Source organism: Rhipicephalus microplus, chromosome 7 (genome assembly GCF_043290135.1).
Source record: "Rhipicephalus microplus isolate Deutch F79 chromosome 7, USDA_Rmic, whole genome shotgun sequence".
NCBI lineage: Eukaryota > Metazoa > Arthropoda > Arachnida > Ixodida > Ixodidae > Rhipicephalus > Rhipicephalus microplus.
In genome coordinates, this window is record NC_134706.1 from 117,774,251 (window position 1) to 117,800,310 (window position 26,060).

At 46.1% G+C, this 26,060-nt stretch overlaps 1 protein-coding gene across 2 annotated transcripts in view; it reads right to left on the reverse strand.

The window, feature by feature from the left end:
* The window catches only part of LOC119180338 (fatty acid synthase-like), a 112,590-nt gene that overhangs the window by 10,971 nt on the left and 75,559 nt on the right, over window positions 1–26,060 (reverse strand). Inside the window, exons 19-22 of one of the 2 annotated variants that reach the window (XM_075869600.1) lie at window positions 21,904–22,233; window positions 13,909–14,028; window positions 11,063–11,418; window positions 8,611–8,961 (exon numbers count right to left, since the gene is read on the reverse strand). In XM_075869600.1, the coding sequence (XP_075725715.1) occupies window positions 8,611–8,961; window positions 11,063–11,418; window positions 13,909–14,028; window positions 21,904–22,233 (1,157 nt within the window). Of the gene's footprint in view, window positions 1–8,610; window positions 8,962–11,038; window positions 11,419–13,908; window positions 14,029–21,903; window positions 22,234–26,060 lie in introns of both variants that reach the window. The other variant, XM_075869599.1, reaches the window with a different exon arrangement.

Genomic DNA, 26,060 nt, shown 5'->3' on the forward strand with positions numbered 1-26,060 from the left:
AGGAACGTATCCAGCAAATTTCACTGATTCATTGACCTCAAAAATTGCCAGAGTTGGCCCTTAAAAAGGGCGTGGCCTTGAGGGTGCCACTACATTTCCAATAGCTCAGCCATACTTCATCTTCCTCGGCCACCCTATCAACGAAGTATGCTTAATGCCTTATAGGCTTGTATTGCGTTCCCTGCTTCTACGAGGGATGTTTAATGAGGACATTGTGGGTACTATGATGCTTCGCGAATTCATTATCTGTTGTGTGAGGGGTGTTCGTACACTGTATTTACAGTGGTCACACCCATGAGACACAAAGTGAGGGCTCGTCTACAGCGTTATAGAGACATTTTTGCTTTCGGTAGTCTTGGGTTTAGATCAAGCTTAAGTTTCCAATTAGGCAGCTTATTCGGCAAGCTTTTATTGCTTAGGAAAAATAAACGCAGCATCTTCTTCAGTGAAACATATCTGACGAGTAAATAAATGTATACGTTTTTCTCAAAGACCTGGTTCTCGTTAGCGATACGAGTGAGCTGCTTGAACTGCGCTATTTCTAGCACTGCTCAGCTTGTTGTTAACAAGTGTGTCGAGTTCTGCGTCCATTGCTTATTACCATTGTTGAAATATAGTGCGCGCAAGAGTTGTTATTGATACCTGTAAATATGGCCATAATAATAATTACAGATCTTGTAACACCAACCACATTCTCCTTCGTAATTAGCCTTGGCACTCAACGTATTGCGATGTATAAATAAGTAAAATTCAATCACTGCAGCTTCATTCGCAACATTGTGCGACATTTGATGAATATCTTTGTGGAGTATGAGTGTGCCGAGGAGAAAAGTAATGAAGTTTAGTATCGGTATTCCAAGACATTTTTTTGTCTTTTGTTTGAAGTAATGCCGAAATATTTCGCTATGACAAAGGCAAATGTGTTGCGGTATATGTGTGCTAGACTTCCACTCCGTGCACTGTACTTTTTGTATTTCCGAACCCAAGCAACTCTGCCAGTCCTCGGTTTTCTCTGTTTTCTTTTAATTCGGTTTCTTCTCCTAGACGACGCAAACTGGCTCATCCCTTGAGCTTGAATAAGCCACTTCACTTTAAAGTGATAAAGCCTTAAATCAGGCTTTGAGCAGAGAAACAAACTTTATACCTCCAGTATATATATTTAATAGAAAGTTGCGACGTGTATGACCTTAGGTTGCGCTAATGACACAGCGGACAATTATTACGCAGATATAAAGATATCTGCGAGTTAGAGATATAACTCCTATACACAGACAGCAAATACACGAATGTGAAAACAGCATGAACAAGTACTCTCCCTACGGAGACCCACTTGGTCCTAACTCATTCATCGGCCATGCACAGGCTGTTCGAGTTTTGCTACTCACTGCCATTAAAACAAATTTCAAATTTCAAATTTCAGGGCCTGTTTTAGTTCCGAAAAATCTTTTAGGTCCAGTGAAGGCTCTACTCCACCCAGCATCTGACGTGCCAGTTCATGTTCTTTTACTTACAGTTTTGTTCCAAATCGTCAAAAAATTAGAAAGAAAACTGCTGAACCTCCATTGAAAGTTTTTGGAATGTAGTGATGCTTGGAAGAGTCAAGCACGATACTTTGTTCGTAAGCGGGCTTTCGAAATGTTTTCACACAACCAAGTAAATTTGCTCTCTTGTTGTTGGTGGAACAATATTTGTCGAATTTGGCACATATCTATCTAAAAAAAAAACAGTGCACACCAGACAAACAAGTGAATATTCTGTGCGCTCATCTCAGTCAATGAAAGTTGTAGATTACGTAAACCACAGAAATACAATCAAGTATTCTTTTTTCCAAGAACCACCCAAGAGTGGATTTGCCTATTACCCGATATTGTGGAGCATACAACAGTAGATTTATTTCTAAAAGCAGTCATCAAACAATGAACGAGTCCTGAAGCGCTTTTTCAAGGAACAATGAAATAGATTCACTAAAAGATCTTATTGCCTCAAGATTTCAACGTCGCGAAAATTTTAAAAGTTCGTCCAGTACGAGCAGAATTTCGAAGATTTGTCACGCGCTGCAGTCGCAATCTTTCAGCTCTCGTCCCGAAGAAAGCGCTGCAAGCTAAGCAGAGATGTCATAGGCCAAAAAAAATTACGTCGCGCACGCCCTGTGACCTTGAGCATGGTTTCTTTGTTTTTTATTCGAATACACGCTCGTGTTAGTGTGATCGCGCTTGCGCGCGTAGACGTCACGCCTTTTCGTGACGATGCCTGTAACAAATGCATGTGCCATATTTAAAGCAGCCAATGGCTGATAGATGGCCTTCTACGAGTGATTTTTGAGCTTGGTTCGTCATTTGTCGAGTGAAGAGAAAGCAATTTATAGCTGACTTCAACAATGTGTTGTCACTTGCAGGTGGCTTGCTGTGCTATAATATTTGGCTCGCGTGTTCTCGGGAGCTCCTGCTACCAATCGTCAGCGTTTTCTGACCATGCTTCTCTAAAAGCGGCAGGGCCCCTTTAAAAAATTGTGTTTTTACACTTTGTATAGTCACGCACTTCTCTCACAGATGCGCACTGCTATCCGTAGTATTTAGGACGTTTCATTGCGCAAAACTTCACTATTTGCTGTAGTGTCTTTCTCTTGTATTTCATAAATTATAACAAAATTGCTCAACTGCATGCTTTTTTGCATTGCTTGGTGTTCTTACAAGGAAACGTATATTTGCAGATATTTACGACGATTACACGGGACGACAATGCCTGGCACACTGGCGGGCTGGGACCAGTCTCTATCCATTTCGTAGTCTTTTATTTCAGGCAGGGACCCTCTACTGCTTTATGCCCCAATCCTACTACTGCGTTGTGGCACTACCCCATGGCGTTAAAGCGCCAACCCGGCGCTTGTCACGAAAGGGGAGTGTTGGGTGACACATAAGGCTTCAGTCTTACGACGTGACCAACAGTGGATGGTGGTGGCATTGAGTGCGCTTCGTCGACGACTCGCTGTATCTCGTAGGTGAGGTTGGTGATCTTGCGCTGGACTTTGTATGGTCCGTCATAGCGAAATAAAAGTTTTTCTGAGAGGCCGATGTGACGCCATGGGGTCCACAAGACTACGAGAGAACCTGGTGCATACGAAACTTCGCGGTGGTGACGATCGTATTGATCTTTCTGAGAGGCTTGAGAAAGTATGAGTCGTTCTCGGGCAATATGTCGTGCGGCGTCGGCTCGCTCTATGGCATCGCGGACGTATGTGACAGGGGAGCTTGAACCAGCGGGAAGGTGGTTTCAAGAGGCAGAGAGAGTTCCCGTACATAAAAAAGGTAGAACGTTGAAGAGCCTGCGGTGTCATGTCTGGAGGAGTTGTAAGCGAAGTTGAGTTAGGGTAACATTGCGTCCCAGTCACGGTGGTCTGGAGAAACATACATTGACAACATGTCCGTGATAGTGCGATTCAGGCACTCTGTAAGTCCATTAGTTTGTGGATGGTATGCCGTTGTGAACTTGTGGTTCGTGGAACAGGAACGTACGATATCCTGGACGACGCGAGATAAAATTATCGGCCTTGGTCAGTAACGAGCTGTCGAGGAGCGCCGTGATGCAATATGATGTCATGCAGTAGAAAGTCGGCGACAACGGTAGCGCAGCTGGTTGGAAGAGCGCGGTTGATCGCGTAACGTGTCGCGTAGTCGGTCGCCACGGCAACCCATTTGATCCAGGATGCAGAAGTGGAAAATGGCCCGAGAAGGTCGAGCCCTACGCGGTACAATGGTTCAGCAGGGATCTCAATAGGATTAAGAAGGGCAGCTGGAAGCGATGTTCGCCGTTTTCGACGTTGACAAAGGTCGCAGCTGGCGACATACTTTTGCACAGAGCGATATAGGCGTGGCCAGAAAAAAACAGCGCCGGACGCGATCATAAGTGCGGGTGACTCCCAGGTGACCAGCGGCAGGTTCATCGTTAAGCTGTCGGAGAACATCTGCACGCAAAGGGAAGGCACGAAGAGAAGGCGGTCAGGACCATTAGGGCGCATGTTGTGGCGGTAGAGAACACGTTCGTGAAGGAAATACAAGTTCAGAGAAGTGGGTGGAGTAGCGGAACCCAGGCTTTCTATGATGGGAAATAAATCCGGGTCGCGGCGTTGCTCAGAAGCGATATCAAGAAAGTCTGATATTGATAAGACGCAAGCCTCCGTAGCTCTCTCTGTGGCGTCTGGTGGATCCACTGGATACCGTGACAGGCAGTCGGTGTCTTGATGGAGGTGACCAGATTTATACACGACCGAGAAGGTGTATTCTTGGAGGCGGAGAGACCAACGACCGAGACGTCCCGTGGGATCCTCGAGCGAGGAAAGCGAGCAGAGTGCATGATGATCAGTGACAACAGTAAAACTGCGGTCGAAGAGGTACGGGCGAAATTTAGCGACAGCCCAAACAAGAGCAAGACACTCTCTTTCGGTGATGGAATAGTTCTTCTCGGCAGGGGATAAAAGGCGGCTGGCGTAGGCGATGACACCGTCACGTCCATGCTGACGCTGAGCTAAAACAGCACCAATTCCGTGGCCACTCGCGTCCGCACAAACTTCTGTCGGGGCAGTCTGATCGAAGTGGGCTAATATTGGCGTAGTCGTGAGGGCTGCAATGAGCGCCGAAAATGCAGCACTTTGAGGCGAATTTCAAGTAAATGGGACGTCTTTTTTAAGAAGCTCAGAAGCTCGGTGAGAGTGCGCGCGATACCGGTGAAATTCCGGATGAAGCGGCGAAAATAGGAGCCCAAACCAAGGAAGCTCCGGACATCCTTATGAGAAGAGGGCACAGGAAATTGAGTCACTGCGCGAATTTTGTCCTAATCGGGCTGTACCCCAGATGCGTTAACGAGGTGACCAAGTACAGTTAATTCGCGACGGCCGCAACGGCATTCGGAGTAGTTCAGCTGGAGACCAACGTAGCGGAATACTTGGAGAATACTGGACAGTCACTCAAGATGGCTTGCGAACGTCGGTGAAAAAGCAATTATATCATCTAAGTAGCATAAGCAAGTGGACCATATGAAGCCGCGCAGAAGGGAATCTATCATGCGCTCAAAGATGGCCGGCGCATTACAAAGCCTAAACTGCATTACTTTAAATTGGTATAACCCATCGGGGGTTACAAATGCTGTTTTTTCTCGGTCTCGTGGGTCAACAGCGATCTGCCAATAACCAGATCGAAGGTCATTGGACGAGAAAAACTTTGCGCCATGAAGGCAGTCAAGGGCGTCATCTATTCTTGGTAAGGGGTAAACGTCCTTCTTAGTGACCTTGTTGAGATGTCTATAGTCGACGCAAAACCGTCATGTGTTGTCCTTCTTCTTAACAAGCACGACCTGGAATGTCCACGGTATAGATGAGTGTTCGACGCCGCCTTTGGCGAGCATTTTCTCGACCTCTTTCTGGATGACAGAGCGTTCGGCAGCGGAGACGTGGTGAGGGTGGCGATGAATTGTGTTGGCATCGCCGGTGTTGATGTGATGGGCCAAACTGATCTCTGGCCTAAAGGGCGGTTGTCAAGATCGAATATGTCCGCATAGGATGTCAACAGACGGTGGAGGTCTGGTGCTTCGGAGGGCGAAAGATCTGGCGCTATCATTTTGGCAATGTCAATGCTTGACAGGTTGGGCGCAGTGAGCAAGTTGACGTGCGGAGTAGGTTGCTGAGCCAACAGTTCAGAAATATCACATTCTTGCAACGACGACATGATGCCAAGTTTAATACCAGCAGGCAGCACGTGCGTGGAGAAACCAAAGTTTAAAAGAGACAGATGGGTCTGGTTGTGGCGTACTCTCACCACGGTGTGCGGGACAGCAATGGAGTGCTTTAGCACAACGTCGGTAATAGGTGAAACGACATATTCATCATCGCGCACAGGCGGATCACACACGAGCTGCACGGAAGTCGCGGCTTGCGGCGGAAGATGCAGGAACTCGGTGGCACAAAGGCGACTTTGAGCATCACGGGCAACAGAGGCGTCAAAAGGCAGCTTCAACTGAAGAAGACCCGTCGAGCAGGTAATAAGGGCGGAGTGCGCAGAGAGAAAGTCGAGACCAAGAATCACGTCATGTGGGCACTGCTCAAGCACGGTGAACAATACGACGGACTGGCGCCCAGCAATACACACGCGAGAGGTGCACATGCCGAGAACGGTAGATGTGCTCCCATCGGCAAGCATTACTGCACACCTAATAGGAGGCGTTATCACTTTTCGCAGTTTAATACAGAGAGCAGCGCTCATGACTGAAATTTGTGCGCCAGTGTCTATGAGGGCTGTAACGGTAACGTCATCCACCAAGTGGTCCAAAATATTGCGGCGTGTAGGAATCGTGAACAGAGGATTTGCGGAACGGGTCGTTAATGCAGCGTCACCTGCGGGAACTTGATGGTTTAGTTTACCGAGGTTGAGGACCCAGGTCGTGCAGGGGACCTGGATCGAGAAATCATCGGCGAGAGAGATCGGCGGCCTTGGGGTGATGGTGACCGGCTGAACCTTCAGCCCTGAGCGTTAGTAGGAGCAGGCTGTGGATCGTACGGAGTAGAAAAGCGGCGAGAATTGCCTTCATAGCGACGCCATGTCCCAGTGTTCCAAGATGAATTGGATGTCCAACGATTGCGACAGTAGCGTGCAATGTGGCCGGCGCGAGAGCAGTGAAATCAGATCAGTCTATCATCCGACGTTCTCCATTCAGCAGGGTTCTGGTAGCGGAAAGGGTAGCGTAAAGGGTACACCCGCATCTTGTTAACAGAAGCCGAGCTCGCGGTAGTGCGAACAGCGCGAACAGGTGCGATGCCGAGATTTGCTATTTCTTGGCGAACGACGGCTTGGATGAGGGAGACGGTGGATGCATTGTCTTGAGGACCGTCGGAGGCGATGGCTGCAGGAGACTTTGCTTCGAGTTCGCGGCAAACGATTCGGGTGACATTTTCGAACGATGTAGCTTGCGTGAACTTGGGGCTGTCTTCGCTGGTTGAAGTGGCTGCAGTATTAGGCAGACGCGCAAACTGGCGGGTTATGCGGTGGTTCTTGGCGTGCTCGAAGCGCTGACATTCATTCACAACCGCGTCGACGGTGGCGCAATCTTTAACGATCAACAGATTGAAGGCGTCATCTGCAATTCTCTTTATATTTGAGCGAGTTTGACAGTTTCGCTCATGTTCTCGTCCACCTTTCGACAGAGGCCCAGTACGTCCTGTATGTAAGATACATATGATTCTGTCGATGTCTGCACGCGACATTCCAGGTCTTTCCTCGCGGCCTGCCGTCGCCCAAATGGCCTGCTGAATAACTCGACAAGCTTCAGTTTGCAAACGTCCCAGCTGGTCAACTCCGACTCATGCGTCTCATACCAGGTGAGCGCCGTATCGCGCAAGTAAAATACAACGTTGGCCAGCATCAACGTTGGGTCCCACCTATAGTATTCGCTCACGCGCTCGTACAATGCGACCCAATCTTCAACATTCACCTTGTCCTTGCCTGTGCCCAAAAAGGTTCCGGGGTCTCGTGAAGGCAGGAGAATCAGAGGAGGCAGCTGCTGCTGCGGCTGCTGTTGCGGCTGCTGTTGCTCTTGTGGGTGGGCCTGTTGAGCCTTTGCAGGAAAATGAAGGTGGCGACCACTCCGAAGTTCTGTGTTGGTTTGCCGGGAAAGCCAGGTAGGCGTACCCAGCACCTCCACCAATAATCTTACAAGAAAACGTATATTTGCAGATATTTACGACGATTACACGCGACGACAATGCCTGGCACACTGGGGGGCTGGGACAAACGACGGCAGGCACACAGCGGGGGTACTTCGCGGGACGACCAGAGGCCGAAAATTGAGACAATGTGTGCGCGTCGCCTCTGCTTGCCGGAAAGTGGTGTGTACAGAAAGTGAACTGATAATGTCGCGAGGCAGGCTTCAAGCAACCACGAAAACTCATGTTGATTTGATTATCCTCGGCCCGCCTGGTTGGCCGCGCAACCAGGGACGCTAAAGAAAAAAAAACCCTGGGACCAGTTTCTATCCACTTCGTAGTCTTTTCTTTCAGGCAGGGACCCTCTACTGCTTTATGCCCCAATCCCTCTACATCCTTGTGGCAGTATGTTTTCTGTATGGTTGTTTACAGTTATTACGGATTTCACTATGTTTTTGTGATGCTAATTTTGTTGTTCGTGCTGTGAACAGTTTTGTATGTCTATTCATTCTTAAGACTTGATAAAACGGTCAGCTGTGTTATAAAATAAGCCCCATAAGTAAATAAATTGCTCATCATCAATACATTCATAAGATAATCCTAAAATGATATGCTTTTCATTATAGTATTTCGTGATGAATAAATCGGACCAACAATAGCAAATTGTGCTGATACTGAATTTGAAACATCTCTACAGTATCTTATTACTAGTGGTATCTGCGTATCATTTCGCCAATTGGGTTAACCAAAATAATTACCTGATGAGGCAGGTACCGCCTCACTAGTGGAGCTTGATAAACGCAAAAGTGCTACAGGCTCGCTTTCACAGAGCTGAACAACGTTGATTCCTAAGATAATGCAGAAGATATGTCCTTGTAAAGTACATTTCACATTTTAGCTGTTTTGATGCCCAGTCAGCTTACCATGGCCAGGTTGAAAATGCCGCCCACCGGTCCCATACTCGTCGCAGTCTCCATAATTTTGCGTACACCTTCTTCCGTCGATATGTCATCACTGCTGACGAGAACCGTGGCGCCCCGCTCTCTCCAGTGCCTAACGCAGAGCCGCTGGTAGCCCGTGCGTACGCCACTTCTGGAGATTAGAAGCAGCTTGCGGCACCCACGTGTCACCATCCACTCAGCGAGCTCTAGACCGAAGCCACCGAGGCCACCGGCAATGATGTAGGACTTGTGTCCGTAGAAGTGGGGTCGCGCCACCGCTTCTAGGGTCAGGGGAGGCGCACGAATCCTGCGCTCGCTCTCTTCCGGCCGCATCTGAAATGAAACAGCATTAGTATGGAATAATATAAGAATCGTAGATAAAAAATCATTACGAAATCTAACATCACAGTTGCGCAAAGAAAGCAAAGGACGTTATGTCATGCACTCTTGTTTCCGCACAATAGCTGAGCTATAATCTGCGCACATGTAGATACAAAAATTAGAATTATCGTCACTCCAGTCTTTTTGAGGATTAAATTAAAAATTGAAAATTGAAGAATAAACTTAATTTCGACTGCATGTGCTACGTTCGATTAAGAAAGAGGTACTCGAGGGTGACGCGGAAGCCCAAAAAAACATTTGATAGTTTAGAAACTGCGTAGAGCCAACATTGTTCTCATGCGATTACAATTATTAGTATACTTATTACACTTGAAGGGATCTATCTATCCATCTATCTATCTATCTATCTGTCTATATATCTATCTATCTATCTATCTATCTATATATCTATCGATCTATCTATCTGTCTATCTGTCTATCTGTCTGTCTGTCTCTCTGTCTGTCTGTCTGTCAACGAGTAACACAGAAAGCACACGATACATATGCAAGCCCTCTAATCTAGAATCTTTATTTTAAAAGTAAAACACCTGATTATGAGACGTGGACTCATCATACTTTTCTAAGCTGTATCTACAAGGATGTATCTTCCTTTCAAGTTCAAAAGTGCCCCCTGAATAGAAAAAAAAACTACCACACTATGTATCGTCCCGACCCTGCACACAGCCTTTTCATGCCTGATACTTAAGCTTCAGCTATGCCTTTTTGCCGGACTGAAGACAAGAGACCGGAGACTGGTTGCCAATATACCAGAAGATAGCAGCGAGGACAACGGCGGTAAACAAAAGTGGGCCATGTAAGCGGGATGGCGAAAGCGAAAGTTACTTTTCCAACTACACTAGCTTCTCCTTTTAATATTTTTCTTTAAATTTACAAACTAATCTACTTCCTTCAACCGAGAATTTCGAAAGGGCGATATCACTCGTTTGTACGCAATCACAAACCTTACAAAAATATTTAGGACACATTCAACTCGTGCCCAGCAGCGAAGTAATAATTCACGGGTATAATGTAGCCCGCACAAGTTTCATTATTGGTGGGCATGATAATACAGTAGGCCGCATATAGTGCGACGTAGTTTGACATCAAAGAGTGTCAGATGATTATCTCATACCCTTCAAATTTCTCACACACTTCACTAAGGCGCGCCTGATAAGCCAATGGTTGCTTTGGTAGTTAAAGCTTTTCAAATTAATATTGTATCGTTATTGGTGTGGTCGAATAGACTAGTCGATGCACGATTGCCATTAAATAAAACAAATGTACAAAGCAATAGCCATGACGTATTAACATGTCAAATCTTAAGCAACGAAAAAGTGTACGAGATGTCATCCTGCAGCAAAGCTTTGAGGAATAGCACAATCAACAGATTAGAACAACAGTTTTTGATAAGTGCTTTTTGACGAATACCGTGCTGGCTCAGGTTACGCTACTTTCACACGGCGAGATCACCTGGCAGCCTTCGATTTATTAGGTACAAGTGACCTACCACTAGCATAGTCAGCAATATTTCCGTGACAACATTTACAGGGTCACTAATACTGCCGTGTCTTTGGCTCGTCCAGTATCTGTACTTAACGCCCTTGACATAAGTGAAGTAGTTTCCTACACCGCCTCTAAAACCAACCTATTGTTCGTTGGCATCCGTTCGGGCACCAACATTTCTGTTAAGACAACCAGCACCTGTTTCGTTGATACAAGTGACACAGTGCGCTTGTGATGAACGTCAAACAAGGCAGTGGATGCCATGCATATTTGCCTTGTCCATGGTATTTTCTTGCAGCACTGCAGCGTATTGGCAGAATCCTTTATGGTTAACTGGTTCAGTTAGTCATGATCATTATTTCAGGTAGTTTGTTAATTGAAAGTACTTTATTTGTTAGTGCGCAATGTATCAATTAGGTTAACGACAATTATGTCACTGAAGCCGACCACCTTCAGGGACACACTTGTGTCGCTACTGGTAGCGTGCTACAGCCCTATAAATAAACCAATCATTAGCGTGTAATACCTCATCGCTTTGAGCAGGACTCACCTGGACCAGAACTTTCCCTGTGTGTTTAGCCGCAGCCGAGAAACGAAACGCTTGTTCCGTCTCCTCTCGAGTGAATGTGTAGGCCTTCAACGGTTTCACCACTCCATTGTCGATCCCCTCCAGGATCAGTGATCTGATGTGACGCTTCATTTCCGCGGAACCGGGTTCATCGTTCAGCAGGCTGTCCAGCATGACCCCGTGGAAGCTGACGTCTTGGAGAAACACAGACAGGCCCAGACTTTTGTCCTCGAACAGGTCGAACTTGCCGATCTCCAAGAAGCGGCCATGTTTTGCCAAGCAGCGAACGCTGGCCAGTAGCTTATCGCCGACCAACGAATTCAGCACAAGATTAACACCTGATGGAGAGAGAGAGAGAGAAGGGGGCGGGGCCTAATAAAACACCCAATCAGGACGTTGCATCAGCGATGTTGACGATACGGGTGATGGATTTCGAAGATAAAACGATAATAAAGTGGTGTGATTGTCATAGGAGTAGGTTCAAAACTTTCATAATGTGCAATTTTCGAAACAGAGCTAAAAGAAGCTCCGCAAGGAACGAACCACCGAAAAGGGTGTTGCGTTGGAAAGTGTATAGGCGTCTGTAAATGAAGCACGGGTACTAAAACGTGCGAGGTACTTGCCTGAAAAAAAAATGAAAGAAAATTAACTAAGAACAATAGTGGTCGGACAGACAAGACAGATAAACGTGAATCGCAACTGTTGGTCAAGACATCATGTCAGCGTTATTAGTCGAAATGCAGCTCCTCGTTCACTTAAGATTAAGTAAAAGTAGTATCTAAGGCTGCGTACTACTATCATGGTGATTCACACTTTAGGACTACCATGTAATCATTAGGTGTGTAATAGTAAAACACTGTGCATTCACTTAGCCTGTCTTGAGTACGTTCCGTCATATTGAGGAGCATACTCAAAACTGTATGGCGGTGCCTGTTGAGTAGAACCGCTTTGGAGTGTCAAAGATTAGTTGTCGAACAACGCCCAGACATTTTCAACAAAAAGTGCGAGGAAAGGAATTCAGATACTTAAAAATCTGGAAAATTCGATGTTTGTTCGATGCCTTCACTATTAATGCTTCCGCAGCCACTAGCAGTTTAATACGGTTAAAAATATTTCGGACATTTATTAGATAAATTCAATAGTAATTTTTAAATGGGGTAGCAAGAGGATTATGTCAAATGAGAGAAGTAAAATAATCAAATCGTAGAATCCGCAGAGCCATTCAAATTCATAAAGGCGGCCTCTAGCACTATATTATTCCCAAGCAATGGAATTCACTGTGATTTACACCCGCGCTAAAACCGAAACGTGCAGGAGTGCAACGGCCGTATTCTTTCAAGACATACCAAATTAGTGAACGTCATTATATCAGCCATGAGCTGACTTTGTTGTGTTTGTGTGTGAACTGTAGTTGATGGTTATAGCACGCATAGCGCGTGCATACATTAACGAACGCCGGATAACTAGATCTGTACATTCATTGTCTTGAATGGTTTGCATCTGGTCTGGTTGCTGTTCTTGCACTGCCATGCCCTCGTGCTTCTCTCCTTCATGCCTGCGTTTAAATCTAGCTGGAACTACGTATTTGTCTTGAACAGTGAGGTCGTCTGCTTGTTGCACTCATCAGTGCTTTGGTATTGCAATTGATTTGGTTGCACACCACAAAGCTGTTATTTTATTATTAAGCCATTCTTTAATAATATTCGGTTGGATTTAATTTTCCAAAATCACTATATGATTATGAGAGACGCCGTCGGCGAGTTCTTCAGAAATTTCGACCACCTGAAATAATTTAACATGCACCTGAATCTAAGTACATGAACCCCAAGCGTTTTCTCCTCCATCGAAACTGCGGCCGCTGAAGCCGTGATTTGGTGCCGTGACATGCGGGTTAGCAGCCGAGTGCCTTAGCCACTAGTTAACCGTCTCGGTATAGCGGTCCTTTCTATATGCCTAAGCTGTGATGGATTATACGCACTTACAACTTCAATTTTCTTTCCTAAAGTTGCTACCTACCTGCACTAATTAACACGTTACTTCATACAAGTTTTCAAACTACAGCATCAAATGATGTTTTTAGCGTCACAGCAGGTCTACAGCTTCACAAAAGGCTACTGTAAAGGCAGCGAGCACATATCGCATTTTTTCCTACCTTTTAGGAAATATGCAAACACCCCTCGAAACACCTTACATATATATGCAGAGATCCTCCATGCACCAAAAATTACTCTGTATAATGCCGTACTGAAAAATATTCAAAAGCATATACAGAACCTCTTAGCCCATTTGCGTTTATGCGGGATTGCCACTTCTCGAGATATGCAGCAAAAAGCGCCTAATCGTCATTTCCTTCTTTCCGGTGTTTCCCTAAGACTGCGACATAGTGGCCTTATATGAGAATTATTTTTAGTGGCTTGGTGCGAAATATTTTATGCGGTTACTTGCAGAGAACTCCTGTATTTCAAGTTCTTTTGTGACAAATCGCGCATGTTGAGCGTATTTATTTGTTTGAGTAATGCTCTGATTGTACTTACACAACTTTTCACGCCACCTTACATGGAGACCGAATACACTATACCTAGAGGTATACAGTGCATTGTATTATAATGCAAACAACAGCGCACTTGCGAAACATTGACCACGCTAGCATTGCATGAAAACAACAAACTATCATGGTAAGCTTGCAGCTCACGATGCCTCTTCAATGTGCAGATTCTGACAGCTGTGTATGCCGCAATAATCTAATCTCGCGGCATGTCGTCATCGCACAATTCACATCTATGGTCACAAATTGAGATTCACGTTCTACCGTCAAGCAATGCGCTCACCCCGGCCTTCAGTTTCGCACATGACGTGTTCTTCGAAAGAAGTGTCTCGTGTGTTCGAAAAGTTTCGGTCTTGTAGCTCTGGAAACCTCTTCTTAAGAAACTCTTTCTTTTCTGGAGATCCTGCAAAGCACATAAATAGGTAAAAATGAAAGAGTATTACAAAGTACATGAGGGGTTTTGTTTTCCTGAACAAGCAACCAGCATTTATTGAAAGGTCAAGTAATTTTAACCACATAACCATGTGCCCAAGGCAGAAAACAAAAGTGGAGTGGTTTGTATTTAAGTCTTACTTTTTACCGCGGAGCTTTTCTAGAGCCGGGCTTAGTGACAGATTAGCGTCTCAATACTTCGCTGCAGTTCTCATGTACGCCCATAAAGGGCGTTCGTGTTCAGTAGCAGACCAGTAACAGCCGTACACTGAAACATGGAAGCATGGCTCTATAGCACTTTCTAGTAGATTTTGTGGTGGTTGCACCGGAGGGGAAGTGATCGGACGAGAGCGACGGGGGATGGGGCAGACTGGGACAAAAAAGTGTCAACATGCCATTCTACGGACATGCCTACAACTCGCAGGCATATACACAATATACGCAACAATCACAGGCATATACACAACGCCCCAAAGCATTACAGCAACATTGCAGTTTCTGCAGTTCCTCGATAGGGTGGTACTTGGGTGCATTTTCGTGGCTACTTTTTATATAACATATAATGAATAGCTGCTTCGTAATAAAAAGTGACGTTCAAGCAGACGCGAACGTTGAGCATTTTTGGTTGTAGCGCGAAATCGGCGAAGACGGAACACAAAAAAAAAACGCAGATGAGCGCTGACTGTGTCAGCGCTCGTCCATGTTTCTGCCGATCAGTAGTAGAGGCTCGCGACAACACGAGAGCCAAATAATCCTGCTGCCTGGAATTCACAATAACGTATCAAAGTCAGCTAAAAATTGCTTTCTCTTCTCTCAAGAAATCACGGATTATGCCCAAAAATCGCACGTAGCAAGCCCGTCTACAGCTATTAACTGATTTGAACATGGCGCCCTTGCTCGTTACAGAGATCGCCGCGGGAGGCCGCTACTTTTCCGGGCTTGCGCAAGTGAACTGACGTTCAAATACCGACACTGAGAAGCAGCGCATTCAAAGGGAAAAACGTGCTCTAGGTCACGAGGTGCACGTGACGTTTTCTGTGGCCCTGCCATCTCTCCCTGCTTAGTTTGCAGCTGTCGTTGAGACGAGAGAGAGAAAGCAATCGCAGCATGCGATAGACCTTTGTAACCCTACTAGCACTGAAGGGATTCTTCAAATATTTGCTGCATTGAATTCATGAGAGAATATGCTCTTCCAGTGAAGTCATTCCATGGTTACTTGAAATAATGTTTCATGGCCCTTTAGGAAGCGGTATTTGAGATAGCCTGATCATTTGCCAAAGAGCTGTCTGTGATAAAGTATGTATCCATTGCGTACGTATATTTCTTCGTATCTGTGTGAATGCGAATGTGCAGAATTTAGCGAAAAAATATGGTGCTCTTTGGTTGCGTTATTCGGCTCCATTGTCATGCGATGGTTTTGCTTACTATAACGGCAATTCACTGTAAAGTCTACAGTGTCGGAAAACTTTCAAGCAGGTTTATGCAATGAAAAATAATTTAGGTGCCCAAAATACCTCAAGAGAGACGTGGGAGGACAAGTTAGTTGCGTCAGTTGTAACGGAATAATTCGAGAAAAAAAACTGCATGTATACTGCGCCAAATATGTGCAAAGAGCCCTGCCTGCTGTGATCACTGCAGAAATCTACACAGGGATACCTATTCAAGCAAAAAAAGTAAACTTTGAACCGAGACGTGTGCGAAACAACTAATGTGACACTTTTACATAAGTCACCTTCCTTTTTTCTCTAACGTGTTTTTATTGTTTCGCGGGCTAGAGGATCTGAGCTAGGGCAAAACTAGAAATGCTTGACAATTTTTTCTCACAAAAGCAGGAATGGTAACGAGCAGGCAAATGTGCTGCCGCATTATTTCGAAGTGACAGCTCATATTCCCGAACACTGACGTTCAAATACCGACCGTTTCTCTGATAGAATCCCACCCACAACTAAGTGACATTTATTGCAACAAGCCAACCGACCTATCCACATACACCGGAGCCTCTTTCTTCCCACAAATTAGGGCTCTCGGTGGTGTAGAACTACATGGGCATAGGCCAGCCAACTTCGTGGCGTAGAAACAGAACCACAGCCACGTTCTATCAGTTTGCCTCGTTCATAAAGTTGTGCGCTATCTTTTGAACTTAATGTAAAAGCATAGGTCATTGCACAAAGGGCTGGCTGCTTTTCCTTGTGTCCTTCCACATTTGGAGGAAGGTTTCGAAAATGGATACAACGACAGAGTAAGGACAACCTGCTCAATGCAGCCGCCCAACCTGAATTATGTAACTATCCTGCATATTGTGCAAACTACAGTTAAACAGCGCTACCTTCATACACATAGTCGCAATGGCCATTTACAAGATTGAAATGGGCCGTATGAAAGTTTAAAACCATTTAGTGGGCCCTGCATTCTGTTCCTGTCTGTCTAACATGGAGCCACTACTGCTAGTCAAAAATATCGCCGCTCTTATGTCTCACTCCAAATATCTGGCTTTCTGCATCAACAATTGTTTAGCGCCTCTAGAAGTGTAAGTTCTGTTTGGACCTGTCGAGAATTCAATGGGTCATTCAACGAGAGTGGGTCAGTTGTGACTACACCTGCTGTAGCTTCTTAGCATTTAACTTGACTTGTGTTAGCTTGAAGGTGTCAATCGCTGTATGCTTTCTACAAAAGAGCCAATTTCTTCACGTTACAGCGAAAGCTCTACGCGGCTAAGCAAACAAAAAGACGCTCCCTAGAAGTTTTGGTTATTGTCTTCATTGGCTGAGCCATCAGTTACAGCATTCTCCACGTCACACCCAAGCGTGCGCGCCACTGGCAGTACTTTCAGTGATGCCATCTCCTGCATTGTACCCAAGCGAGAGCGTCTTTCGCTGCGACATTAGTAAAACCATTTCTCTCTTCGCAGTCATGACATCGAGTACGCGCTGCAGTATCAACTTACGAATTCTCTATAAGGGCGGGGGGTGCACAGATCACACGAATGCTAGAAACAGCAGACAACTATTGAAGTAACGCTCCGACAGCTTATTACTGAGTGAATTCATGATCGCCGGGCCGATGCTGTAGTACTGGCTCAAGAAGAGGCGAGGGTGGTGAAGGGCAAGCAGCAATTGCGCAACGATGATTTGACAGTTTTCCAAGCCTAATTCTAGCGCAAACGAACAGGCAAGGAACCGGCGCTGTGGGCAGAGCAGCATGAATGTTTCAATGGCGCGGACGCATTGCCTGGAGCCAACGCCCACTTTCAGCGGGAATCCTCGAATGGCACTTTGCCCTCAGCTGCAACGTCAACAACCACCTCTGGCCACATGTTTCAGCTTCGCTGGTCAAAAGGACACTAAAGGTAAACAAGAAGTCGATGTCGATTCCTTGATTAGCAGACCAGAAACCTCAAAGTGCTGCTTTTGTGCCAAAAAAGAGCTTATCATGAAAAATCGATCCATTCTCGTCGAATGTCTGTAGGAACCTCTCAGCGTGCTCTTCATCGATCACAAGGCCGTGGTAGGCAAGGCGAAACGTGCGCCAGCTCTGGTACAGTGGGCGTGTCCATGCTGAAGAAACTACAAGGCCTACACCAGCCATCGCTTCAAACGAATCTTCTGGCGCTCACTGCAGCACCCACATTAGTACCGTTCAACATGTGACGCCACCCGTACGCAATTAACGCAGCTGCTTCGCATCCCATCAGGGCTTTATCTGAAAGAACGCCCAAGCTTTCTTATTTCTTCCTGGTGTGCTCTAGTCGGAAAAGCTTCTTGGACTTCACACGCCTCCACAAGTCATGCACGGAAGAAAGAGGACCAACAATTATTAGCTCTTGCTCGTGGTGCCACGAAGCGCTTGCCAATAGGGCGTCGCGACGGTGTCAGCACCATGCACCCTCAAAGTTGTCGCTGGGTCGCTGGGTTGCGCCAGTAGTCGTTGATATACCGTCACGTCTCCCTGATCTTGAGAAGTCAATAAGGGGCAATGTGGAACGTTTAGGTGAGACAGAATGGAAAGTTTCAATGCTGTTTTTTTTGCTCAAGTCTTTGGTGGCAGGTGTGAAGAGCTTGTCCCAATAGATGTGCTGTCGTCATAGCTGCGCGCACCTTCTTCCTTTGATGGTGTGGCTCGACAATGAGGCGTCATGAATTTGGACGTGCCACTCAGGGAAGACGTAGTGTCTCCGGGCCTTAAAATTGCAGGTGGCGATAATGACCGTGGTGTCGCTGCTAGGGTGTACGGTAGATGCCGAGTAAAAGGTATCAGTTACTTCGTGGTTTCTAGACAATCTACTTGGCGACTTTCTTCTGTGTGACGTTCTGGTCTTGTGACCAGTCTTTCCGCTTCACCTTGCATGCACTTTGAGTACCATCGACAGAGACATCCGCACTAGCACGATCGGCCCGCTGCTCCTTGTCGACAGCATGCTCGGCACCCCATGCGCTCTCCGAGAGCCCGCCGCAGCTGTGACTTTTGAATGCTGGGGGATCCTACACACTATTTCGCCCACATCGCCGGCGCGAACTTTTCAGCGCCTGTCCATGGTTCCAGCTACGGGCATGTTTGTCAGCCGCGTCCGCTCGAACCGGCGAGTGCACTTTCAAATGAGCCCACCGCGTCGTTGTGAGATGCACATGTCTACGACCGCAGCGACACGGCGATTTCATCTCCGTCCACTGCGTTTCTCTCAATGCCGCCCGACGAAGATCTACTGCTTCCAGATGGCCCATACGCATTGACAACCTGGACTTCACAAATGAACACTTTACCGATTGTCGTTCATGTATATACCATTTGTGCCTCCCTGTCTTTTGTACATATGATTTGATCACGCAAATCGCTAGGGTAGGAGCCTATGTAGCGCCACCCTAGATTTGGCCAGGTGACCGCACCGAAAAAAATGGCAGCATATCCACGCAGTGAATGATGGAGAGTGGGGCGAAGCATCCATTCGTGCATTCGTTCTTCATTCCGTACGTCCATGCGTCCGTCTGTGTGACCGTCCGTGCGTCCTTTCGCCCATCCGTACGTGCGTCTGTTCGTGCGTCCGCACGTCCATCTGTACGTCCATCCCTGCGTTCATCCATCTATTCTACACTCCACGTACCACCATCTCGCATCTTTTCATCATATATTTCGAATATGCACTGCCATCCAGCGGACATTCCAAGGACTAAACGAGAGGTCGCACACGCACACTTTCTTACGGCTTGCGCTTTGTGTCTACTTCACACCTTTAACCACCTCGAGTTCATGGTATATACTAGTTCACTGTATTCATGGCACTGTGGCCCAACGCTCGCTAAACCTTTCTAAAACCAAGGGGGTTACGCCCAGCGAGTATAACGCAGCAACCCTTTCTTGTCAGATAGTGCTCAATGTACATGCCAATGGCTGCTAAGGGGGAATGAGAGACAGGGGAATTCGGCTTTTAGTAAACGCGCACGCTGCGAATTTTTCATTGTTCAACAACGCACAGAAGAAATCTCTCACCGGCACCACCTTGGAGGTCAAAATGTAAGACTGGTTACACACTACTACTACTACTACGACTATGAGAGACGTACAGGTGCCGATTTAAGGAGCTTCGCCCCTTAAAGAAGCTAGCCGCGTGGATCGTGCAGTGCGAGCCACGAGGAATTTCAGAACGGCCGAGCTTCTGGCTTGGCTAAACTCTGCAGCGGTGACTTGGCCTGCGCCTGCGTCCCGAATAAAGCTGTGACCTCGGCACGGGCTCATCGCCACCCTGTCACTTCTCCTTCCTCGACAAGCTCCTGCAAGTCGGCCAAAGCAACACCACCTAGACTTTTTTTCAAGGCCTCCGCAAGCCTCCGTCTCGTCAGCGTGACGTCACTGCTGTGAGATCTGTGAGAAAGCAACGCTCGACTGGCTGAGGTCGTAATGGCTTGCTGATTCTGTTCGCCAAATACACAGACAATCTTTTTTTGGTTCGAAACAAGTTTTCAGTAGGCAAACTGTAGGAAGTTATGAACTACTATCTAACAAAAAAAGCTTAGCAATATTTTATCTTTGAATTGATGTACTTATTTACTTGATTTATTCACGCTTTAAACATTTTTGTGCACAGCCGAGCGAAGTTGGCAGTGCATGAGAGTGCGTCTGGCCACATTGATCTTACGTGCTCGCTCGCTCTGCAAGCTGTTGTGGTTGTAGGCTAGTTGCATTTTGTTACCGCTCACGCTGCTTTTTCTTTCTCTTGTGCTGTGTGAGCATGGTTGGGTAAACTACGCAATATGCCTGGATGCTGCTGTGCACCGGGGTGCAACTCTAACAATGCTTATGGACCTAAAGCGCGTCTATCCGTTTCCGATGGACGCCGACCACAGAACCGCATGAACGAGAGCGGTCCCTCGCAAGGATTTTGCGCGGGGGGGCGGGAAGGGGGCCTCCTAACCTCTCCCTCCTGGCCACGGTCCTGCTTCTAAGTGTAAATCTCTGAGAAAAAAATGCTACGAGTGCAACTGGGCCGCGGAACGACAAAACGCGAGCGTGTGCCGGTCATTTGAATGAAGCCAGCTTCCAGGCAGATCTCACAATGATGACGTCACGTAGGCTTGCGGAGGCCTGAAAAAAAGTCTAGGTGGTGTTGGCCAAAAACGGTACACTGCCTTTCAGAAGGATGTGGTAGGCCTCGGACAGGAGTCGGGTGGTGGTATCGCTAAGTATGCGTAGCTTTTCCATCCTGGGAACACACCGGTGCTAGGATCTCGGCGTATTCGTATTTTTGGCAACAAAAAGTTGAGACAGAGAGGAGGTCAATACCTGCGTTGCCCTGGTTTAACACTTCGTTGTGCTCACACGCAGCCCTACCCTGCACTCACTTCTTCGTGCGTCTTGCGTCCCGCATGGCGTTTCGCGCTACCACTTTCCCGCGGTAGATTCAACAGTAGTCATTAACTTGCGTATGCGTTGTGCATACATTTCAACGTCTCGGCAAAAATGTGTCATCCTAGGCAAACTAGTGTAACGCGAAAAGCTTTGTTTTTTTTGCCGAAGAGGGAAAGGACAAAGAAATTACAGCACGTTTAACACAAACCTGCCAACTGATTCTTCCGCTCCACACCCTAATGGATGCTGGCCGTTTTACGCAGATAATGTCGAGTCTGTTGGAGAAACTGTGTGCTTTCGAGGAACATCGGTTACGATTTGTGATTCGGCGTTCATGTTCACTGTGTGGGCACACTCTTGTGGGCTAACGTGGAAAGTAGACGGTGACTCGAGAAGAGACAATGTCTCGGTGTACTGTGGTAACTCAAGAGCTTGCATATGAATGCATGCTAAATAAAATTATGACTTACGTTTAAAGAGCTGTCTCATGTGCCATTCTCTCTACGTAGAGACTAGAAAAAAATTATTTAAAAACATGCAAAACTTTAAACCTACCAAGTTTCAAGATCTCTGCGACTTGCACCATAGTAAAGGAGCTGACCACACTATAAAAAAGTATGTGTGAGTTCTTTCATGTATAGTGCTGACCTATTATGTATATACTCCTTTGTGATTGACAAAACTCACAAAATAGAGTGTGATTAGTGCCAAATGGTGTTTAAGTGGCTGCCTATAGAAATACATTCAAAGAATTTGAAGAATTTCTTCTTGGAGTGTAGACAGTTCATCAAATGCTACGTACCACACTTTTCTCACCCAAAACTAACAGTCACATTCTTAAAACACCGTGAACAAGAATCAAGTAAAACCCGTTTATATTATTCAAGGATATGACATGGCGGAACCATTGCCAACCCGAGGAAGTATTCTGTTTGTGTGCGTGTGTGAGGAAATCCGAAAGTTTATGAGTTATCTAACACGTCTAACTTATACTCGTAGTTCCACTCACCTACAGTGGTAAACACGGTGCAGCCCATGGAAAGAGCAATAGCGATTGCGGCCTGTCCAACGCCTCCGCTGCCACTGTGTATTAGGATCGATTCTCCCGGCTTCATAGCTCCACGTACGATCAGTGCGTAGTAGGCGGTCGAGTATGCCACCGGTACCGTGGCAGCCTCTTCCATGGTCCAGGCTTCGGGAATTTCCCACGTTATGTCCGGGTCGCCAATGACGAAAGTTCCTATTGACCGGCCCGCGATGCCTCCCATGACACGCCGTCCGTTCCAGTCACGGCCTGAATACTCCATGCCGAGGAAGGCCTCCTCACTGACATTGTCACCTGCGGTAGCATTTTGGCAGAAAAAAAATTGTATTTAACACGAACACGCAGAGGCTAACAGGTTAAGTTCTCAGCTTTTACACAATATCTGTATGCTAGAGAAACATTAAGCCCTTAAAGGAACTGAGTCCCGCTCGGTGGAACAGTCTCCGGCTGCTAACTCGAAGGTCACGCATTCTATCCCGGCCATGGTGGCCGCCGTTCGGTTGAGGCGAAATGGTACTGTGCGGTGTCAGTGCCAATTAAAAAAGCCTGAGGTGGTCAACATTTTTGAAGCGCTAGGCTACTGTGTCTCTCATTATTATGTGGTGGTTATTGAACGTAAAAGCCCCAATATTTTTATACAGTTCAAGAAAATACCAAGGACACAAAAAGCTTAAATTGGGGCGCACTCCTAATCTCTTATTCTGTGCTTTACCATGCGCTGCTTTTTGAGCTCCATTTACCAGAAAAACGTGTTATTGTTTATTTCCTCCAATCATGGGGTAAGCGATATTGAAAATGAACTAACTGAGCTCCATGTACCAGTGTGTAATTTCAAAGTTGCAGGACATGCGCGAATTATTTTGGGTGAATATTCAACACACGAGCCAGTTTCAGCTCTGCTACAGAAACAACGTTGTGTGTATAGGGTATTGAGCCTTTTCATGATCACGGCTACCACCATCATCACCATCATCATCGTCATAATGATCATCATCATCATCATCATTATCTGCAAAAGCAGCAGCAGTGTTAGTATAGTAGTAGCTGTAAAACAACATTTTGTAGAAAAGCCAGGCGGGCTAGAACCGAAGTCCCCTGTCGGGTAATATTTTCGAGGCCCGAATAATGATTCTGTTGAATATTTTCAATGTAGCGCGCGCATTTCCTAACTACAAGCTTTCAAAAAATTGCGTTACTTGCAGAAACTTTTAAATAGGTTGTTGCCAAATAACTTACGTCTGCATTGTAGTAAGCATGCTATGCTTACACATGCATTGAAAACATTTGACAACGGCGAATCAGAAGACGTCTTTGCCCCATTTTTTTCACTGACAATGATAAGTAACCGAGGGACTGTATAGTTGGGACAAACAAGCGGTAAATACCGTGCACATAAAATTGCCGAAATAATAGTTTTAAATGTATTTCGGCAACCTGCTTAACACTGGTGATTCAGGAAAGCTAAAGCAGAACCGCGAAAGGGTTAAAGTATCCGCTGCAAACTTTTGAGAAACATAGGGCAGCCACTATCAGGCAGCTGACATGAAACTAACACATCGCACCTTTAATTGTTGCGGGCAAAGCACCTGCGCGAAATCTTGCGGCGACACGTCTGGGATGAAGAAACAAAAGCCACACGCAGTGGGTTGATATTGTCACCAGCTGATTCTATTGGGTTCTCTCGACGCATGTGGTGAAGTGGCGGAAGCTTCTAGGTAGTCTCTCATACGTGAGCACGCGATTCTCGTGAAATGGAGCGCCAATCGAGGTTCTCACGTCATATATCTCAGGCGTCATTATGAATACCTAAAGGCGCAGTGATAAAAAAAATACATGAGCGTGGCGTTCCATACATATTTTTGCTTTTTTTTCTTCAATGTGTTCATAGGGGCCTCATAAAGGAACACCAAGGGCAACTATCAAGTCGACGTTGATAGTTGAAATAGTGATACAGAAGCCTCTTAGTGTTACTTTTGTGCCAAGAAAGGGTTTATACTGAAGTAAAGTTACGTTTTAGAGGTGCGCATCGGGTTAGCGCACTTCAAATCGCCCGCCTCAAGAAGCGGGTTGACTGACATCGCTGTTGCCGTGCGTAACATTGCCTACGCAGTCGCCGACACTAGTAGAGAGAACGAAAGTAGTGAGAGTCACAGCAGCCACAACGGCCATTGATCAATTTCCTGCTAAAAATTCGGAAATGGCAGACGTTTTTTTTTTGTTCCACTGGGGCTCGCTAGATGACACGACGTGTCCAGTGTAGCCACAAGAAAACCGAATTTTCGAACCACGCATCATTCCTCATATAACGTACGCCGGTTGCTTTTTTTCTATGAATCAAACAGAAACGAAGAAGCAGCATTTTATTGCGTCTCTTGATGCATGGAAGGTTCTTTATTTAGTGCAGCTAGATTGACCACTAGTGTATATTTGCAGGCAGTTCGTTTGATATCATCAGTACCATTTTGAAAATTTCATACTTTTGCGCATATATTCTTGTTGTAACGAGGGCAGTGGGCGTGGAGCTCGAGTATAGAAAAGGAAGAAGACTTGCTGTGATCGCAGGCAGTGGACCAGTTCCTACGCAATGGCGTCGCTTCCGTTCCTGTGGCCCTAGTCCCAAGCAACGACGGAGTCATTAAGATGAAAAACCCTAAAGTGATCCAGTCGGAACTCAAAGCAGCGACAACTCACTATCACACCATCACAGAGGTCCGGCAGTTTGGCAAGGGAGGCATTGTCTGCTTTTCTCCTGACCAGCTCTGTGTCAAAGACTTACTTAAATGCTCGATGTTCGCTACCAATCCGGTGAGCGCCTTCATTCCTCCTCACCTAGCATGCGTCAGAGGTATTGTCCGAGGCGTAGACATCAACATGACTCCAGCTGAGGTCCTAGAGATGTTCTCTGAGGCAGGTGCTATTGCAGTTTATAGATGCTCACGAGTTGTAGAACAGACAAAGATCCCTACTGAGTCTGTAATTGTCACATTTGCCGGGTCGATTCGCCCCACTGAAATCAAGGCGTGGCCTTTAATATTCAGAGTCGAACAACTGTCACCTCGTCCCCTCCAGTGTCAGAAATGTTGGCGCTATGGACACACTTTAAAAGGATGTAGGTCAGCTCCCAGATGCCGAAAATGTGGTGAGGCACATACTGCAAATGAATGCAATTGTACTGAAGAAAAGTGTTGTCTTTGTCATGAGCAGCACTGCGCAGATAACGCTAATTGCTCAGCCAAAGCGCGGGAGACTCAAATTATGGAAATTGTTGATCGCAGACGCTGTTCACGAAAAGACGCCATCGCTGAAATTCAGGCAAGAACCCAGGGATATGCTGGTGTTGCAGCCCGACATAATGCAACTTTAGAAGCTTCTCTTTCAGTGTCCATTGCAGACATGATTGAAAAAGCGATGGAGAAAGCTATAGATCGCCTGGCCACCACCCTTTGTGACTCCTTATCTCATATTGTAGCCACTCAGTTGACGCAAATATATGGGACACCAAGAGATATGAAGGATACTTCCCAAGACAACGTAACTCTCCCACCAAGTGAAGCAGACGCAGAGTCATCTCCTTCAGGGGTACAGGCTGCAGGGCCCTCTTGTACAGACAACCAGAGGATAGGTGAAGACATACTAGAGGATGATCAGGATTATGATGATATGGACATGGACATCAAATCCCTAAAGCGCACTCGATCCCCTGTCTCCAAAAATACTGGCTCTTCAAAACATTCAAAAAACAAAAAATACCAGAAGGAGAACCTATCGAAGAGCGATTTTCTTAAAGACAGCATTTTAGATAAGGTAGTTGCCGAAACAATTCTGTCAAAATGATAGGTTCTATCAAAATTCTTCATTGGAACTGCCGATCTATTCATTCAGCTAGTACAGATTTATTGTATTTATCTTGTAAATTCAATCCAGACATTATTGCACTGCAAGAAACGTGGCTGTCAGCACATAATTCGTTTTACCTACCTAATTTCCGGTCTTTTCGCCTGGATCGCCCATCCAAAGGTGGAGGTTTAGCGTTCTTTGTCAATAATAAAATTAGTTCAAAGATCAAAACTTCGTACAAAAGTATATCCCCCGAATGTGAAATTTTCGCTATAGACATCACC